Raw genomic sequence first — 20,712 nt, forward strand, 5'->3', positions numbered from 1 at the left:
TATTTTTAGTTCCTTTTGTTGTGCTTTACTTTATTTCTAGTTACAGCATGTCAGTATGTAAGTGTATGGGTGTTTCCCAGTACTGGGTTGCGACTGGAAGGGCATCCGCTTCATAATACATATGGTGGATAAGTTAGGTCCTTCATTCTGCTGTGGCAACCCATGATAAATAAAGAGACTAAGCAAAAGGAAAGTGAAATAATGAATGAAGTGTATCAGCATATATACTGTTAATTTGTGTGAAAACAGAAACCAAAACATGAGCTTTTCTAGAAGTTAGATTGGACAATATCACATTTAAAATTTCTTATTTACACTTTTCATTTTGCGTTTTAGGATTTAATAATATTATTGTTATTAATACTCATAATTAATATTTGTAAACTATCTGCAAAACAGATAGAAAACTACCAGTATATTTTCCATATACCCGGTGTATGTATATGTGTATATATATATATATATATATATATATATATATATATATATATATATATATATATATATATATATATATATATATATATATATATATATATATAATATTCTGGTCCATCACACAGTATATCATAACATGCATGTTTTCCCTATTTTGCTGCTGTGCAGTTTTAAATGTGTTTCACCTAAAATTGCTTGATTTTTTTTTTTTTCATCCAAAACATGTTTTTTTTTTTTTGCATTGATGGTTTCAGTAAGATACTGTAATTTCAATGGAAATTTTCATTCCACAAAAGTTTTTCATGGGAAAAAAGGTTATTACTAGGTCAAAAAAAAATTGGATTGCATTTTTAACTCCTAATGTCACTAATTAACACACTCAATGCATTTTTTAACACATCCCATAATTTCTAAAGTATCAACCTCTACCAAATGGTTGATATGTCAGTTTATGGTAATATTACCGGAATTAATACATATACTATGAAAAAAAAGTGTAAGACCAATTTAATTAAAAAATATTTTAAATGAAACATTCTTGAATATTAAATCATCTTTATTTTTGAAGTATGCCATATTTCAGATTCTCATTTAACATGTTTTCTTGTGTTTTTTTTTTTTTTTTTTTTACAGTAAAACCAAAATCAAATGTAGTAGTGCTACAGGACTGTTTATTTGATTTTTTTTAAACCAACAATGATGTGTGTGTAAACAATTATTTAAAACAGTCATTCTTTAAATGACTTTAACAGACATTGAAAACAGTCAAAATATGGACAACTATTTGGTAGAGCAGGCTGTTAAAGGGTTAAGAACCGTTCTCAAAAAAGGTTCTTAGAAGAATCTCTCTTTTTTTGTAAGCTTCTAAACATATGTAATACACAACTGAGAATATTAGATACCACTATGGAATAATAGATGTACTACAGTTAAAAACAAGACATTGTTTGACAAGGAATGGATGGAAAAAGGGATTTGGCCAGTATCCCAACTAATTAACAGCAATAAAGGTTTTATTTCATATAAAAAAACCTTTGTACTAAATATAATATAATTTCTAATCGAGTAAAATTTGAATCTATTATTAAGGCAATTGCTATCATCTTTGTCCGACTAATTAAAGAAATAGTTTTTTATTCTACCCTTGTAACCCCAATTGTTCCTCCTGTGTTAATTGAAGGCTGTGATTTCAAAGAAAGTAAATTTTCAAACAAAAAGATTAGAAATCTATTTAACAACATTATATATATTCATTCATTCATTATATATCTGTCATCTAGCGGTTAATAGAAACTCAATTTCACATAAATTCTCTAAAGATACCATCCACATACTTTGAACTAAATATTTAAAGTCTCCAAATACTAAAGAAGTTCATTTTAAAATTTTAAGTGCGATACGTCTGTCAAGTGAATATTTGAGAATTAGATTTAGATTTGAGTCTAATAAATGTATGTTTTGTGATGATACTGAAACAACAGATCATTTGTTTTTTCACTGTATGTTTGTGGATGCGTTAGGGTCAGATGTTTATGACTGGCTTTACCCAAAGATTCCACACGTCTTTAATGTGAATGGCATCATTTATGGACTTGTAATGGACAGTAAGGAAGATGCCTCCTAATCAACATCATTATAGTTGGAAAATTTTACATACATAAACCAAAATATTTGAAGTGTAAACCAATGTTTTGTGCTTTTTATAATCATATATAAAATCCCGTAAGATAATAAAAACAAGAAGTGCAGTTAATATACTGTCACTGTGATAGAAAAGTATAAATTACAGGAAAATCCCTAGACCTTTTTATAGATTTTTTTTATATTTAGTTATACATTATTTTACTTATAATTGTTTTATATAACATATTATTTGTTCTTTATTTGCATAATGCCGCGTTGTTGTGCATTACTATATGTTCAATAAAAAATAAATAAATAAATAAATTAGATGACACTTACAGCCATCTTTGACCTCAATGCAGTGTATTCTCTCCACAGGCAGAGGGGGGCGCACTACCTTCAGCTTGTCTGATTTCTTCTGCGTTTTGGTCATCAACAGCACATCAGTAAAGAGCAGGACAACAAGCTCCTAACACAACCAGAAACAGACGTTACAATTCTGAGGCCAATACAGTAATCATTAGAGCATCATATTGTCACTTGCCTTTGTATCTTTTCTTCTTTTGACCTTCAAGGTTTCTTCCAGTATTTGCTTGCGTATTACGTTTGGCCCCACCCCACTCACGGGGCTCGTCAAATCAAAACAGCAGATCTCACGAACATGCTGTTGGTAAACTTTGCATTAGATTAATTTAATACTCTAGGTGGAGTTCATGGTGAAGGAAGATATTTTGCTTACCTTGTCTACTTCTTCACTCAGACCCTCTATCTTGTATCCCTCTATCCTTTGAGCAATGACAGAAAGGGCCAACTCATCTGCTTTTAGTTGCAAATAGTCATTGATAGACTGCACAAAATTATTGACACTGTTCAACTACAAGAGAAAGAGAGATAGTGAGTAAAAAACAGTGCACATCTTTATATCTAACTGATAGAATGATGACTGTGGTAAAGCAGGGTGCAAATTACAGAGGGGTTTGGGATTGGCCCCCTTAATTAATGCTTGATCCCCCCTGAAGGACATCAAAACAACATATACATCTTAAATATTAATAATTGAAAATGTAAAATATAAATATACATTTGATGCCCCCTAAAACGGTTTATACCATTGTGAATGCATAATCGCATAATAATTCTAAAAAAAGACAAATTTGACACATAATTTGTATAGTTTAACTTACAGCAACCTCTAAAATAGTCAGTAAATATCCCTCAAAACACTAAAATCATTTACATTTTATTAATAAATTAGATGTAATTTAAACACATTCATGAATTTGATTCACTGAAGCATGTTTTACCAAACAACTACTACCGAAAAAAATTTACCCCAAAAGTTGTCAATGTATAACTCGCACATTGGTGGTAAGCAGCTCATTTTCATATAGAAAGAGAGAGAGAGAGGTATAGAGAGATTGCAAGAATGATAACAAAGGCAAAGCAACTCAAGAGTTTGAATATTCTGTATTTTTTTAAACCAGACACAATCATTTCAAGCTGAGATATTTCACTTCTAACACATGATTAGATTGTTATCATTATTATTACTGTTCAAACACATCATCCCCAAAGCAATTTACAGTAAGTGCTGAATTTAAAATAGTCATTTTTAGTAGTTAATTATACATCTTTTGGATTGAATGACAGTAGAGCTTTAGTTGCATAATTTGTGTTTTGAAAAATGTAAATCTATTTTAGCAATGTGAGATTTCATTGAATTAATTTCCAATCTTTTATACACTGTATAAAATGCTTGGATCAATGCAATCTATTTGTGTTGAGACAACATGAAGGAATTTAGTTATTAACTTATTACTTCTAACAAATTTAAGTGAATTGAACATAAAATAATTAAATTGTCCTAAATGAAAACTCAATAATTCATCCTTGATGAGTCACTGAAACTAGACAAACATATCAGTTCAGTTATTGGCTCCAGTTTTTATCAACTCCACTTGCTGTCTAAAGTCAAACATTTCTTAAATCCCATCACACTAGAGATGGCTGTCCATGCTTTTATTAAGTCACGGTTAGACTACTGCAATGCATTTCAAAATCTCAAATTCCCCACCTTCAGGTGGCCCAAAATGCTGCTGCTAGATTTATTTTTAATAGTAGGAAACATGACCACGTTACCCCTCTTCTAAGGGGTCTCCATTGGCTGCCCATCCAATTCAGAATCAATTTTAAAGTGCTTTTACCGGTATTTAAATCCCTTAATCTAGCTCCAACTTATCTCTCAGAGCTGTTGCATTTTTGCACTCCAATTTCTCTTAGATCAAGTGATCAAAATCTTTTTTTAGTTCCTCAGTCCAGACTAAAACGTAGAGGGGACAGAGCTTTCTCTGTGGCGGGTCCTCGGTTATGGAACACTTTGCTCCTTGAGCTTAGAATGCCTCTATCAGTATCTATTATTAAACCACTCCTAAAAATGTGCCTATTTAGCTTGGCTTTTTAATATTCCTTTCTACTGCTTCATTTTTAAATGCATTCTTTTTATTTCACTTTGACTTATGTACAGCACTTTGGTTTTTAAATGTGCTCTATACATAAATTAACTTGAATAATTGTGTTGTTTCAGCTCATTTATATACAAACAGCAAACGTCATTTTTTGAGTGTAGTAGGTATTTTTAGGGTTGTAAAATTACATAATAAAAAGTCATGACAACTTGTGTTTTTATGATACTTTAACCTTATTTTAAAAGTTAATAAGGTTTTAACGTATTTTTTAAAGTTAAACAAATTTTAACTTGACGTTTTATGTCAGCTTGATAGATGCAAGTTAAAATAATTTATAAAAGTTAAATTGGTTAAACTTAAAAAAATTGTATATATTCATAAATACAATTATTAAATGTAGCTGCAAGCAGCAATTATTGGGGCCAAGCAGCAGCGGCCACATCATAAACCAGCACTGCAACAAGCTATACAGCTACTAAAAACTTTTTGGCAGCATGGTTTGAGCCAAATTTGGTGGAAATTGGGCTAACAATCTTTGGAGAGTTCAAAACAACAGATAATCAAACTAATTCAAGATGGTGGACAGAAATTTGTGTCAATTAGGGAATAAATTATATCAATGTTCTCGGTATGATCCAAGGAATCTAACAAGACCAGTCTCATGACAATAGACAAATTGTTATTGATAGAATTTAATTGCTTTTCAATTTTACCCAGAAGGTGGTGCAAACTGATGTAGTTTGGTCAATGTTGGTCTAGATCACACACTTTAAGTTTGGTTTCAATACTTCAAATCATTGCAGTGATTCAGCCTGTAATGTCATCAGGCAGCATATGCTAAATGACACCAGTTTTGTCTATTGACATGAATTCCATAATTTTTGGTCTACATGGTCTGAAGATGTCAAATTTGGTGAAGATTGGACCAACCGTTAAAAAAGAAGAATGGTTTAAACAAAATCAAAATGGCAGACAGGAAGTTTGGCAGATTATGGCATAATTGGTATTTGTGTTGTCGGCATGACCCAAGGAATAATTTAAGACCAATTTCATCAAAATAAGCATTTGCAGTCAAACGTTATTACCAAATTTGTAAGTCTAATCAACTTAAATTCTATAACTTTTGGTCAGCATGGTCTGTAAATCATGTGATTCAATTTTGGTGAAAATTGGATGAACGGCCTAGGACAAGTTCGTTCATATAGATTTTAGCGAAAAATTTGAAAGAGCAAAAAAATTTTCATGATGAAAAATGACATCATAGAGAGCATTTGAACCGGATTTCAGAATCGAATTTTAATTGTAGCTCTTTCGGTTCAAAAGATATAAAGATAAACATAGGTGAAGCTTTGGACAAGTGGTGGCGCTAGAGAGTTTGAGTTAGAGTACAAATTTGTTTGTATGGCAAAGTTTGCGCAAATGCAGCAAATGGTTCATAGACTCCCAGAGCGGAAGAAGAAGAAGCGGAAGAATAATAATAAGGACCGTACAATAGGTGCTTGGCACCTACAGTAATTATTTACATTAATGAAAAAATCTGAAAAGACAAATGTAAAAAACTGACATTATATGTTTATTTTGTTCAATACTCAAATGAAATATCCAAAGCAACATACAAATGTGGACAGCAGAAGTAATCGAATAAGCAAGGCATGTGTTTCTTGATCATGATTGTGTGACATTCTCACCATTCTGTCGAGTGCGATTTTGGTGGGGAGGTCTTCTGTGGTCTTCTGAACAGCTTTGAGCAAAAGAGGGTACTTGGTGATTCTCTGGTGTGGTTTAGCCTGCATGTCGCCCAGTCTCATTCGCCCACACTGTGGATGATTCTCCACCCACTACAGAGCAGATTACATTAAGATAATCAGAAAAAGAAACGTGCACGCACGCACCCTAATGCAATTATTTGCAATAATACGATGGTTATTTGCATCCTATAAGCACGTGTGGTTAGAATTGTGCATCTAAGCTTGTTGCATTGATGCATGTATGCTAATCGCAGATAACCTCATGTTGATGTTAAAACAGTGCTACAGCTTTTTTGTTTGACTGCAGATGCAGTTTTGTTTTTGATTTTATATTTTGGTTTGCATTTCACTGAGCTAGTATGAACAGACAGATTAATTGAAATGATTTCAGAGCATAATGTACAGTATTGTTACTCGTAAACTTCAGAAAACAGCTCACCCCCATAATCTACCACTACAGACAAACCACCACAAAAGCAGCGGATCTTGCAGTGAATTTCCACCCTGATTACTTTCCATACTGTCCATTAGTGGCAAAAAAAAAAAAACACGTACTGGGGATCTTGGTGTGGTAAATAGTTCATCAGAAATGTGGAAAACAAATTCACACCTTCCTACCCATATTATTTCTACATTTAACTCCCCAAACCACCCCCCCCCCCTCCCTACCCATATTATTTCTATATTTATCTCCCCCCCCCCGAAAACAAATATGTTAGATAGGCAAAAGCTATTACCAAACTGTTATTTAAAACTGTGTTTTGCTCATTGGTGCAACTTTAAGTTCTATTGAATCGTTCGTTAAAATACCTCAGGGTAAAAAAATAAGTAAAATGACAACTGACAATAAACAGAACTCAAATCAGTTTCTGCTATCTGTCTGCAGCTATTTTTGGACTAAAGCAGAAATGAAACTTATTTTCACTATTCATATCAATTTATTTATCTGTGCTTACATATTCCATGTATTTTTCCATGAACCCTTTTGCCTTGTATATAAAAAACGGCGAAAAGCTCATTGTAGAAGATTCAAAGGTATAGTTCATTCAAAAAATGAAAATTTACTCACTGTTTACTCACCCTTTAGTCATTCAAATCCATTTTCTACTGTTAATCATAAAACATGATATTTTAAAGAAAGCTGAAAACAAGGTATAAGCACTCTTCAAAATAACATATTTTGTGTTTACCAGAAGAACGAAACAAATAAAGGTCTGAAAGAAGTAAAGGATGAGTACAGTAAATGATGATAAAATAAAATTTTTTTGGTTGAACTATCCCTTTAAATCATCCAATCAATCTATTACTAATCGGTAGACCGCCTGAATGAGGTGGTCTTGGCTCGATTGAAACGAACTCTGGAGCGGATTGATTGTAGTGAGAATATATCACAGTGTATTATGGATATGTAATAGGTATATATGGCTATATAAAGAGAGAATTATGAGTAGGGCAGGATGTCATTCCTACCCGTAAATGTGTGTTTCAAGTCAAATACGAAAGTGAAAGCATGTTAACTATTAACGAGAGCAGTCTTGGTTTATCTGTTATTTCTGTTATTGCGCAGCTTTTCACTGATATTTGTGCTTTCACTTATATTTGTGACTTGTTTTAGCTATTTTGGTCCATTTAGCACCAAGAACAAAGTGCAACATTGTAATAATTTTAATTTTGTTTCGGAACAAAAGAATCAATCCACAGGTGTGAAAGCACCCTTACAGGCCAGTAGGTCCGGGTCTGCCATAAACGCCCAAGTTCCTTTGACTCCTCACTCTTGTCAAATCAGGGCCATAAAGTGAAACATGCAGAAACGTAAAGTGCAAAGTGATAACAGCATTGCAAACTCACTTTTGACTGAAAAGCAAATCAAAATGAGCATTGCAATTGCCTGGACGGGTTTTGTAAAGGCAATGCTTTAGAAATGATTTGCAAATATATATAGTTTTTTTTAAAATATATATATATATTTTTTTTTAGTTTTTTTTTTTTTTTTGCACTGCTTGATTTTTATTTGCAGTTCTTTTTTTGTTTGCAAATTTGATTTTTATTTCTAAAAACTTAATTTTTCCTTTGCAATTTTTTGGAGATTTGCATTTATTTATTTATTTTGCTCAATACTTTATTTGTTGTTTGCAAAACTTTATTTTATTTTGCAAGTATATATGGCCATAGATTGACTTAATATTATTCAAAAAAATAAAAATTTAAACATAAATATGATCTAAAATACCATGACATAGGTGTAAAATTGTGGGTTTGTCTCAAGCTGTTTTCGTGTTAACTCCACATTTCTGTCTCCTTCGAAACAGTAATCAAAGTATGCAGGAAAACGTTCATGAAACTGAAAGAGATGGAGAAAGAGATTAAAACATATTTGGAGATGCAAAGTTAGATCAAATTGATCTCCTAATACTATAATCGAATACCACTAGCATCGCACCTGCAAACACCCTGGTTCAAGTTTCATGGGGTCAAAAGGTTGTCCAGTGAGACGAACTTCTTGTAACATTGGATACATCACGTGATGCCAAAAGAGCCGATGTGCATCGAGGATAGATGGAAGATCGGAAAAGAGCATCGTGGGGCTGACCTAAAAAAAGAAATAAATGCAGAGAGAAATGGAAAAAGATTAATTGATACAGGTAATTGCCACAGACATGTAACCCACACATTTAACACCAGAGAGATTACTTTCCATCTAGTCTGCATAAAATGTTTCCATTAAGCAGTAATGCACTAGATCACAAATGAGCAGACTGAGTACACTGCACCTCTGCAGTGTATTCAGTCTGCTTGCTATTTAGATACGCTGAGCATGAAACTCTAGAAGGTCAGTTCAGTAGAAAAACATTTCGTTTCATGTAAACATGTGAAATATGAGACGATAGACATACTTCTTGAAGGAATCCGTTTCCATGACAGTGTGACAGTGCAGCCAGTACGAGCTGTGCAAAAACGAGGAGGTGCATAAAACTTGTTAGCAACTGTGACATGTATCATTTATCCAAAATAAAGTGTAACATTTATGAATAAAAATAGGAATAACGAATATTATGTTAAACTATCATTATTATTTTCTTCGTATTATTATTACTGTTGTTAACATTGTAATTATTAATAAATAAAACCATAAAATCCATAATAAATTAGCAGAATTGTATGACATACGTCTTTGGCAATAGTGAGTTTGTTGATGTAGGTCAGCTCAGTGTTAAGAAGCTCCCACAGTGCCTCCTGCTGGAGTCGCTGGGTTTTGGACATAGACTAGATACAAAGACAGGAAAAAAGGTCATTATTATTGCAACATAAAATAAACATAATAATGATGTGTTTATTCAGTCTTAAAGTGACACTCTTTAAAGTTTAATAACGCTATTTAAAGTTAATAAACAACAAACCAGACAATTACTATGGAGGACGAAACCTGCAAAAACAATAAATAAATAAATACGCAAATATATAAATTGAGTCAATTCAATTCAATTCAATTCACCTTTATTTGTATAGCGCTTATACAATGTAGATTGTGTCAAAGCAGCTTCACATAAAAGGTAACAGTAAATAGGAACAGTGTAGTAAATAAACTCTTTAATTTATGAAAACATTTAATAAATAAATATGCAGATATATAAATGTACAGTTGAAGTAAGAATTATTGAACCCCCTGAATTATTAGCTCCCCTGTTAATTTTCCCCTCTTATCTGTTTAATGGAGAGATTTTTTTCCAACACATTTCTAATCATAATAGTTTTAAGTCATAATAGTCATAAAAGTTTTAATAACTCATCTCTAATAACTGATTTATCTTTGCCATAATGACAATAAATAATATTTTACTAGATATTTTTTTAAGACACTTCTACAGTTTAAAGTGACATTTAAAGGCTTAACTAGGTTATTTAGGTTAACTAGGCAGGTTAGGGTAATTAGGCAAGTTATTGTAAAATGTTGGTTTGTTCTATCGAAAAAATATATAGCTAAAAGGGCTTATAAAGGGCATAGCTTAAATATATATTATATAACTAATAATTTTGACCTTAAAATAGTTTTTAAAAAATACTATGACTAACATCACTTAGGAAATATTTAAAAAAGAAAAAAAAAAAAATCAAAGGGGGCTAATAATTCTGACTTCAACTGTATATAAAATATATAAAATTACACTTATGTTTGAGGGAACGAAAATGCTAAACTGAAAGTTTATTTCCCCCCCTTTTCAAACGTTTATTGATTTCTTGAACGCAGTTCCTTATTTACTTTTCCTCAGGTCAACATGATAATGAGAATGAATGAATAAACATTCGAAAGGGGGGAAAATAAACCTTTAGTTTAGCATTTTCTTATTCCCCCAATAATCGTGTAATTTATTTCATTATTTACCTGCCCTCATATTCATTAATTATTTATTTATTTATGCAGGAACTTGTGGATTTTTAAATACATTTATTTGCATATTTATGTATTTATTATTTTATTTATGCAGGAACTTATGGATTTATTTACTCATTTATTTATATATTTGTGTATTTATTTTCGTCCTCCATAAATTACTACAAGATGAGAGAGTAATTCAAATGTAATTTAGTAAATGAGAATTACTGTATACATTATCAAAACTGTTAAGAACAAAATGTAATCAAATTTGATTGCGATTCAATTTCTGTGCAGTTCATTCCTCTGTGGTGACCCCTGATAAAGCAGGAAATAAACTGATGGTATGTGAGTGAGTGATTCAATTTCTGTGTATTGGACTATCATTATAGTTCTTATATAAAAGAACAGATTAAGGGATTTATGGGCATTTTGGGATGTTGTTTATTTATTTTTTGTCTGTTTGCAGAAATACACACACACTCTCAGGCACATGCACTAAATAAATCAAGTGATGTCACTCTGAGGTAGGTGTAGAAGTTAAAAGCCAATAGTGTCTAAGAGTGCATGTCTGAAGATGCACATTCAGTGCAGCCAGACCCTTCTTGATTTTTATTAAGGGACTGGTGTAGGAACAGTGTTTTGTCGTTTTCCCCTACCTTGTCAGACTGTCCTACCTCCCATTCAAAAAATAGGTAGCACATTTTGATGACGTAATATCATCAGATTTTGCTACCAGTGTAAATTTTAATGTGGAGTAGTGTGATATGAAGCTGTAATATCGCCTTAACCTACCTAATCCCTAACCCCAACCTCAGTACCATTCAAATACATTGTTGGTGGCATAATCTGATGGGTAGGATAAAATTTCAGGATACCAGCACTGCCACCTGGCTGTGCAAATAATTGTGCAAATAATACCTGTGCAAATAATTGTGATGTCATGGAATGATCTCTCTATTAATATTACTGGACCTTAGTGATGCATTTGAAACCAATAACATTGATATGCTTGAATATTATGCTGGCATTATTGTGATTGTATTGGCATGGTTCAAATCATACTTATCTGACTATTATCAATCTGTAGCAGTAAATAATTAGGTGTCATATAGTTTATACATTTAATATGGTGTACTGCAAGGCTCAGTACTTAGACTTTTGCTTTTCAATCTACATTTACATTTAGTCATTTAGCAGATGCTTTTATCCAAAGCGACTTGCAAATGAGGACAAGGAAGCAATTTACACAACTATAAGAGCAGCAGTGAACAAGTGCTATAGACAAGTTTCAGGTGTGTAAAGTCTGAGAAGCAAAGCATTAGTAATGTGTTTTTTTTTTTTTTTGTTTTTTTTTTTTGAGAGAGAGAGTACAGTTAGTGGTATAGCCAGAGAGGCAGTTACAGATTAGGAAGGAAAGTGGAGACTAAATAGTTGAGTTTTTAGTCGTTTCTTGAAGACAGCAAGTGACTCTGCTGTTCTGATGTAGTTGGTATTCCACCAACTGGGCAGATTGAATGCGAGAGTTCGGGAAAGTGATTTCTTCCCTCTTAGGGATGGAACCACGAGGCGACGTTCATTCACAAAACGCCAGTTTCTGGAGGGCACATAAATCTGCAGAAGTGAGAGCAGATAAGAAGGAGCAAAGCCAGAGGTCGCTTTGTAAGCAAACGTCAGAGCTTTGAATTTGATGCGAGCAGCAACTGGCAGCCAGTGCAAACGGGTGAGTAGCGAAGTGACATGTGCTCTTTTGGGTTCATCAGAGACCACTCGTGCTGCTGCATTCTGAAGCAGCTGAAGAGGTTTGATAGAATTAGCTTGAAGCCCGGCTAGTAGAGAGTTGCAATAATTCAGTTTGGAGAGAACAAGAGCTTGAACAATAAGTTGAGCTGCATGTTCAGATATGAAGGGTCGGACCTTTCTGATGTTATAGAGTGCGAATCTGCAAGATCGAGCAGTTCTAGAAATGTGGTCAGAGAAGTTTAGTTGGTCATCAATCGTTACTCCAAGGCTTTTTACCATTTTGGATGCAGTAATGGTTGCCCCAGCCATCTGGATTGAAAAGTTATGGTATAGATCTGTATATCTAGGAGATATCATTAAAAATCATGAGGCTAGTTTTACTGTTAAACAGACAATACTATTCCTATATTTCCTTGGGGACTGGTGAAACATTCCTATTCACAAAACCCACAGAGTTTATAGTTAATAAAATCAAGAGCTAAATGATTAGAAAATTATTACTGCTAAATTCAGAAAAGAAAGATCTTTTATTTATTGGACCAAAAAAACTTTAAAAACAGCCATTAATAGTCTCAATTGTTAAAGGTGCTGTATGTAATTTTTTGACTCTTCTAAAGAATAAAAAATTAAGATATTTAAGAAACATACTAAGTGAACATTCTTGTTTATCTGAAAAACAATGCTGAAGTCAGTTATTCTGCTTTGAAAATGTGTTTTCCGTGCTGGAACGCTGTCTTTGTTTTAGTTCTTTTAACCCGCCCAATGCCAGTTTAGTCAATTATATTACAGCACCCCGGTTGCCTTGCCTTGATGGTTGCAGAATGGTTCTCAAAGCATGCGCCCCTGACCGAAATGCAACCTTTGGTGGACAGTAGCAGACTTCGAAATGAGAAGCAGATTCAGAGTTACACATGAGGTTATTAATTAGCAAATTATACAAATATTACGAACGTAAACATTAGGTGAGCATGTTACATTGTAACCGCATGTCCTAACATCACGCTACGTGATGAGATTTGCAGGGATAAGCAATTTGGCTGTTTGCACCAGATGAAACATGACAGAAATTTAAATACAGCCATTTAGAAGCACAGAATACGCATTCACGAAATGGTAAGGTTTGTAAGCTAATAATACATATTAAACTTCTTTAACATTATTAAATGTACATACTGAATCACTGTGTTGGTTTTGAGTCACAGTTTTAAAGTTCAATGTTAAACAGTTTATTTTCAAGATCTAAGGTGAACTATTTGCTGCTGCTTTCAGAGATATGGCAATAATTGTCATGTAAAATAGCATTCAAAGTCACATTATTAGCATTCAACACTGAATAAAGCGCATGAGATCTACCTGAGGTGATCATCCTTTTGTTCAGCTGCAAGAAATAGAAGCTGTTCCTAATATAATTCAAGGTGTTGGTTAGAACAAAAACTTCTTTTAATATGGAATATATTCCTCCATCACGTGCTTTTGCTTTAATTTAGAAGACGAATTATATCAGCTTTTAGGCTCGAAAAACGATCGTCAGACTTGCTCCTCAATCTGGCAACCTACGCTTGCATTTGTTTGATCTAGGAATGTAATACCTAGTTCAACCACTGGGTGTCAAATTTACATACTGCACCTTTAAGCTCTTGTTGTTTGTGTTATTTGGTAGCAATCTGTCACTTAAATGCCATATTTCAACAAATTTTAAATAAGTCAGTACCTCATGAGAGTGCACTATTTCTGTCCAGCTCTTTTCTAGTGTTCTTTCAGTTCCTCCCTCCCCCCATGTCCACCTTAAGTCAGCAGGTACACTGAAAGAGTCCAGAAGCTGCTTCAGTACATCCACCTGCCCCTGTACTCCACCCAATCGTTCCTGAGAGAGAAATGTAACCAAATTACAAAGTACAAATATCGCCTTTAAACAAAAAATGTGCAATGGAGATTCAGACAAAAAATGAATTACCTCCACAGTGCCATTTTTGTCATTTGTTCCCTGGTTGAAAAGCACCTGCTTTAATGCACCTCTGGATTTCACACCGGTTCCTTTGCTCACAGTAGAAAAGTCTACAGTTGTCCTCTGTTTCTTTTTCTGACAATGTAAAATTGTTATTTCAACTACAGCATTAATTACAGATGTTTTAACAACCATCACTGCATTTACAGTAAATCATAACAGGATTTACAAGTAGAACTTGTTCCTGCAAAACCATCAAGAGACAACATTCACCATGGCCATAAATACACAGAGGTTACAAAGAGGCTTTCAAAGACGAAAAATGTGTTCTGCTTAGTTAAATCAGACAACGAATACATCTATGTTGAATTATAAAAATGGTGAAAATAAAAATACAAGATGTGGTTTATTCTTGATTCCTATGGACAACATTTATGGTGTCATTTGTTAACATTATAATGCATTAAATAACTTTGACTTACTGTATAATAAATTGTTTGTTTTTCAAGCATTATTAACCTTTGTTAATGTAATATAGAAAAATGTTTATGGTCACCTTAGGACACACTAACAATGTTATCATCTAATGTTAACAGGTACTTATGTATTAGTAAATGTTGCAAATTATAAATGCTCTTGAAATATTTTTCTATTTTTTCATGTTATGTACTTCAGTAATGTTAATTATAATAAGAATTAAAAAAAAACAGTTTACTTAAATGATTAATTTGTGGATGTCATTAAATGTTAAATGAGGATATAAGTTGACATATTTAATATTTATTTGTTGATTCAGTCCTTTCTTGGTGCATCCTTTTGATTAATTAATCTGCATGTTTAATTTGTATAACTTGTACCGCGTGCTATTTTATTTACACTCTTAACTAACATTTGATTTTATAAACAAAAACATGTAAATAACCCCACTGAAAAAAAAAACAGCTTAAACCAGCCTAAGCTTGTTAGATAGTTTTAGCTAGTCGACCAGCCTGGTTTTAGAGGGGTTTTGGCGATTTTCAGGTTGGTTTCCAGCCATTTCCAACCTGGTCTTAGCTGGTCAGGCTGGGAGATGACCAGCTAAAACCAGCTTGACCCGCCTAGCTAGGCTAAGAGCCCAGCCAAAACCAGCTATGTCCAGCTTAAACCAGGCTGGTCAAGCTGGTTTTAGCTGGTCATTTTCCAGCCTGACCAGCTAAGACCAGACTGGAAATGGCTGGTAACCAGCCTAGAAATGGCCCAAACCCCACTAAAACCAGGCAGGTCGACCAGCTAAAATCAGCCAACCAGCCTAGGCTGGTTTAAGATGTTTTTTTTCAGCAGGGAATGCAAACTCGATTCAGTGTATGAACCATAGACAACAAATAAATATGAACCCAGTACCTGGTAGCCTATAGTGTTGGATCTGTGTTTTTCTTGCGCCCTCCGTTGACCGGTTGATGCTACTGCAACAAATCCATCAGGAGCGTCGGCATCTGGTTCATTGTTTTCCTGCCGCTGTCTGTCACACTTCTCACCGAGGGCAGTTTCCTCCGGGGCCATGACATTGCTCACTTCTGGTGCATTTGATGAATTACTAATAGATAGATAAGTTTATAGTAATGTGGATAATAGCCAAGAACAAGGAAATTATGAAAGTATACAGGGAGAATGGATGAGAAAGTAGCAGCAGCACTGAAAGATTACACAAAAACATAAATATAGGCCTACCCTTCATTTATTATTGTGGCAATTAAATGCATAATAATACATAACTCACTGAAAACTGTAAGCCACAATTAGAAGGAAATGATACTAGTCTTTTGAAGCTCATTGCCAGCGGTGTGACCTTTAAATACATGACCTTAACAGACCTATAACACATGCTTGTTTTTGTCATGGTGTGTTTTCATATCCATTTCCCATGACATCTGTTTTTTAAAGATGAAACCTGGATTCTAAAATCCACGTAGACACAACTTGAAGCTCCATCATAATTATTTATTTTAATGAGAACACACAATATCCATCTTGTTTTATTTTAAAAATTAAGTATTACAGTAAAGTATTACAGGCTATTTGAAACCCAAACAATTACCGGAAGTACTTTAGAATGTTTTTAATAATAGTTATATGTAAAATGAACTATTATTATAAGCTTAAAATGTTTTAATGAGGAATGTCAGAGCATTATTCTATTCTATTGTTATTATTATTTTATTATTCTCTAGTAGTGCCTTATTACATTATATTATTTAACTTAATTCAAAAGCTATTACTCGGGCAATACCATTTCATAGGGGTACTTTTTTGCACTACCACTATGTACACTTTAGGTATTCTACTAATATAAGTACCAGTATGGACAATTTTGGTACAAATGTACAAATGAGAACGAATGTCAAAGACAAGGAATTAATCAAAATGCCACTGCCCTCTTTTTACTTTTATTTTTGAGAGAGGATAGGCAAGCACCACAAGACAAGGAACTAAAATGCCACTGCTCTCTTTGTACTTTTAATTTTGATAGAGAATAGTGAAGTACCACAAGACAAGGAACAAGCAAAATACAACTGCCCCCTTTTTTGTACCTTAATTTCCTAGAGTAAATAGTGAACAAGACAAGGAACTAAACAAAACAAGAACTAACTATACACACAATTATGATGGGAAAACAACAGAGAGGTGTGAAAATTACTAATAAAAATACTAATAATTAATAAACAAAATTTGATTCATATATATACACACATACACACACACCGCCACTTTATTAGGTACACCTTACTGTTACTGGGTTGGACCCCCTGTTGATGCTAAATTCTAAACCTACCATCCGAAATTGAGACTCATCAGGCCTGTGCGAACTGTAGCTTTAAATTTCTGTTCTTAGCTGACTGGAGTGGCATTCGGTGTGGTCTTCTTCTGCTGTAGCCTATCCGCCTCAAGGTTGGACATGTGCATTCAGAGATGCTCTTCTGTATACCTCGGTTGTAACGAGTGGTTATTTGAGTTTCTGTTGCCTTCCTATCAGCTCATATCATCTGGCCATTCTCCTCTGACCTCTGGCATCAACAAGTCATTTGCACCTACATACGTAACTGCCACTCACTGGATATTTTCTCTTGTTTGTACCATTCTCTGTAAACCCTAGAGATGGTTGTGCGTGAAATCCCAGTAGATCAGCAGTTTCTGAAATACTCCCATGTGGCACCAACAACCATTCCACATTCAAAGTCACTTAAATCACCTTTGTTCTCCATTCAGATTGTCTTGACCTTGTCTGCATGCCTAAATGTATTGAGTTGCTGCCATGTGATTGGCTTATTAGAAATTTACGTTAATAAGCAGTTAGACAGTTGTACCTAATAAAGTGGCCGGTGAGTATATATATATATATATATATATATATATATATATATATATATATATATATATATATATATATATATATATATAATAGAAATGGAGGGTGTTTATTCAACTACAATGTAATAGAAACAAGAATATTTTCCTGTTTTTGAACGGTTTTGAGTGTTGACAAAATTATAATGATCCCCATTCAGATTGAACATAATATGTATCCATGCTATACACATGTATATACATGTTATACTTGCAAGGCCAATAGTTGGTGATCAATCTCCCTTTAATGTATCTACATAGTGCGTAATAAGCATTTGCATGATGTAATAAATTTGCATGTTGCCACGTTGTACCTTATTTGAGGTTAGCATCCTTAGCTAAGGCATAAAATTGTGAAAAATGCGATCTCTGTTTTTGTCAACTTTGTTAATGGTTTAAAAAAATGAACAATAATTTGTTCAACAATAGTAACAAAATCAAATGTTCCCTGTCACATTTAAGCATTTTGCATTGTTTTACATTGTTAATGGATTCAGTTTACAGTAAAATCTAAATTTGTTAGATATCATTAAAGTTTGGGTGGCACGGTGACGCAGTGGGTATCGCTTTCACCTCACAGCAAGAAGATTGCTTGTTTGAACCCCGGCTGGGTCAGTTGGCATTTCTGTGTGGAGTTTGCATGTTCTTCCTGGGTGCTCCGTTTCCCCCCACACGTCCAATGACAGGCGCTATAGGTGAATTGGGTAAGCTAAACTGTCCGTAGTGTATGTGTGTATGTCCTGTTCCTCCAGGTTGGGTTTTTTTTTGCAGATGCCTTATTAGTGGCTGTTTCCATGGACAGCACGTAAGCTGCCATATTGGAACAGTCAAAGTTGGTCCATATACTTTAGAATGAATCAAATTAGTTGACTGTGTCAACCATAAAATGCATGTACAGTTGAAGCCAGAATTATTAGCCCCCCTTTGATTTATTTATTTTTGTATATATTTAAATACGTTTAACAGAGCAGAGATATGTTATATAGAATAAAAGCAGTTTTTATTTAAAAAAAAAAAACATTTTAAGGTCAAAATTATTAGCCCCTTTAAGCAATTTTTTTTCGATAGTCTACAGAACAAATCATCATTATACAATAACTTGCATAATTACCCTATCCTGCCTAGTTAACCTAATTTAACTAGTTAAGCCTTTAAATGTCATTTTAAGTTGTATAGAAGTGAAAAATATCTAATAAAATATTATGTACTGTCATCATGGCAAAGATAAATTAAATCAGTTACTAGAAATGAGTAATTAAAACCAATATGTTTAGAAATGTGTTGAAAAAAAATCTCTCTGTTAAACAGAAATTAGAGTAAAAAATAAACACGGGGGCTAATAATTCTGACTTCAACTGTATATCTGCAATAGACTTCAGCAAATCAACTACCACAATATGAAACATCAAACAACAAAGACGTTAAAGTTTAATTGAAGGTCAAACGTAAATAACAGTTGACTATATTGTAGACCATCACATTCATACCATCGTGTAGAGATGCAAACAAACACTTTCTTAACAGAGACAGGTTATCACGTTACTTTAGGAGTTGAAATCGCTGCGGTTTTCACAACCAAAACTGTGCAATGTTGTGACATTTTTACTGTTGACAATTCCAAGATGTCAGACACGTCTACGTCAGAAGCAGTGAAATATTGCATTTAATTATACATATCCATGCCAGAAATGCTGTTGCTGTGTAAAAGAACAGCCAGCCACTTTAAAAAGTTTTCTTTGCTATGTAAATGCACCCTCAAAGACCACAAACACAACTAAAACCTAAACTTAGAGTACAACAATATATTATTTCAATTATTATTTAAATGACTTTATCAATTAAAGGACAGCACAGACATCCCCAAAATAAGATTAAGCTTACTTTTAGGGACACATTTTTCCTCAGAAGTGAATATAGCTTTAAACACATGTTAGGTTTTGACAGCAAATAATTGTTTGTTATACATTCTTTACATTCTGTCCCTAACCCAAACACACACAACCACAGCAACAAAAGTGTCTGCTGTTCTCATCTGGATTTACTTTAACACATATGGTCCCCACATCAAAAGAAATTACACACAAATCATACCACATTTACACAAGACCCTGACATAAACAGACAAGCTGAAGCTCATAAACTCACACCCCAACCCTTATTCATACAATTCACTGTAACTCAGGTGAGTCAAATTTACCCAGGCGTGAATGAATCTGAGACTATTCATAAGACTGGCGCACACATGTTCACGCCCACGTTTGACGTCACTTTTTGGGAAAACACCAGTTCTCCTCAGACTGAGCTTGTCAGAGTTATCATTAGCCATCAACTGATGGTAAAATGCCCCCAAATTAAAAACCCACTCACCCACGACCATAAACATGCAAATATGATGTCTGCACATAGGCACTTATACTTTAAGACATAACATAGGGTACATGCAAATACAAAATAACTTAAAATATATAGAAAACAAACTCAACATTAGCGATACAGAATTAGAAACTTAAGCATTCACATTAATAACTCAAACCAACTCTGCAGCCGAAGTTGAATGTGCAATCTCCATTCTTAAATGAATGAAATTCTCACAATCACAAATCACACACACCATCCTTCTCATACAAATAAACACATGAACTCTAGATACCTGGATTTAACAGTGTCCATTTCCCTCAGACAAACATCTTTATGGTCTCTTTCATTCCCTCTTGCCTTCCTGACTGAGTCCTTTGTGTGTTTCTTCGAATGTTTCTCTGTAACCTTCCTTCAGTAACAGGTTGAGCAAGCGAGACTGGATTCTTCAGTCAGATCTCATGCACGGCTGCACCCTGAGAAGATACATCTCATTGGGCTATTAAAGTTTTCTGATTTGACCGACAGCCAACCAGCCACAGATCACAGCTACGAAACAACATATTCGATTGTAATTATTTAAACCGAAATTGTTTTCTGGTTAAGGCTCACATAGAAAAGCATCTGCACACACACACAAAC

The 20,712-nt window shown here is 33.7% G+C and overlaps 1 protein-coding gene across 2 annotated transcripts in view; it reads right to left on the reverse strand.

Annotated features, from left to right (window-relative positions):
• plekhg6 (pleckstrin homology domain containing, family G (with RhoGef domain) member 6) overlaps nt 1-20,466 on the reverse strand; it is a 39,194-nt gene extending 18,728 nt beyond the window's left edge. For both annotated transcript variants that reach the window (XM_056475286.1, XM_056475287.1), the window contains exons 1-12: nt 20,366-20,466; nt 15,715-15,907; nt 14,344-14,469; nt 14,101-14,253; nt 9,443-9,538; nt 9,169-9,219; nt 8,715-8,864; nt 8,505-8,615; nt 6,215-6,364; nt 2,801-2,935; nt 2,606-2,725; nt 2,401-2,530 (exon numbers count right to left, since the gene is read on the reverse strand). In XM_056475286.1, coding sequence (XP_056331261.1) covers nt 2,401-2,530; nt 2,606-2,725; nt 2,801-2,935; nt 6,215-6,364; nt 8,505-8,615; nt 8,715-8,864; nt 9,169-9,219; nt 9,443-9,538; nt 14,101-14,253; nt 14,344-14,469; nt 15,715-15,907; nt 20,366-20,385 — 1,435 coding nt within the window. In that variant the 5' untranslated portion in view covers nt 20,386-20,466. The remainder of the gene's footprint in view (nt 1-2,400; nt 2,531-2,605; nt 2,726-2,800; nt 2,936-6,214; nt 6,365-8,504; nt 8,616-8,714; nt 8,865-9,168; nt 9,220-9,442; nt 9,539-14,100; nt 14,254-14,343; nt 14,470-15,714; nt 15,908-20,365) is intronic.
• Between the last annotated feature and the right edge of the window lie 246 nt (nt 20,467-20,712).

The sequence above is a fragment of the Danio aesculapii genome, chromosome 16 (assembly GCF_903798145.1).
Source record: "Danio aesculapii chromosome 16, fDanAes4.1, whole genome shotgun sequence".
NCBI classification, from domain to species: Eukaryota; Metazoa; Chordata; class Actinopteri; order Cypriniformes; family Danionidae; genus Danio; species Danio aesculapii.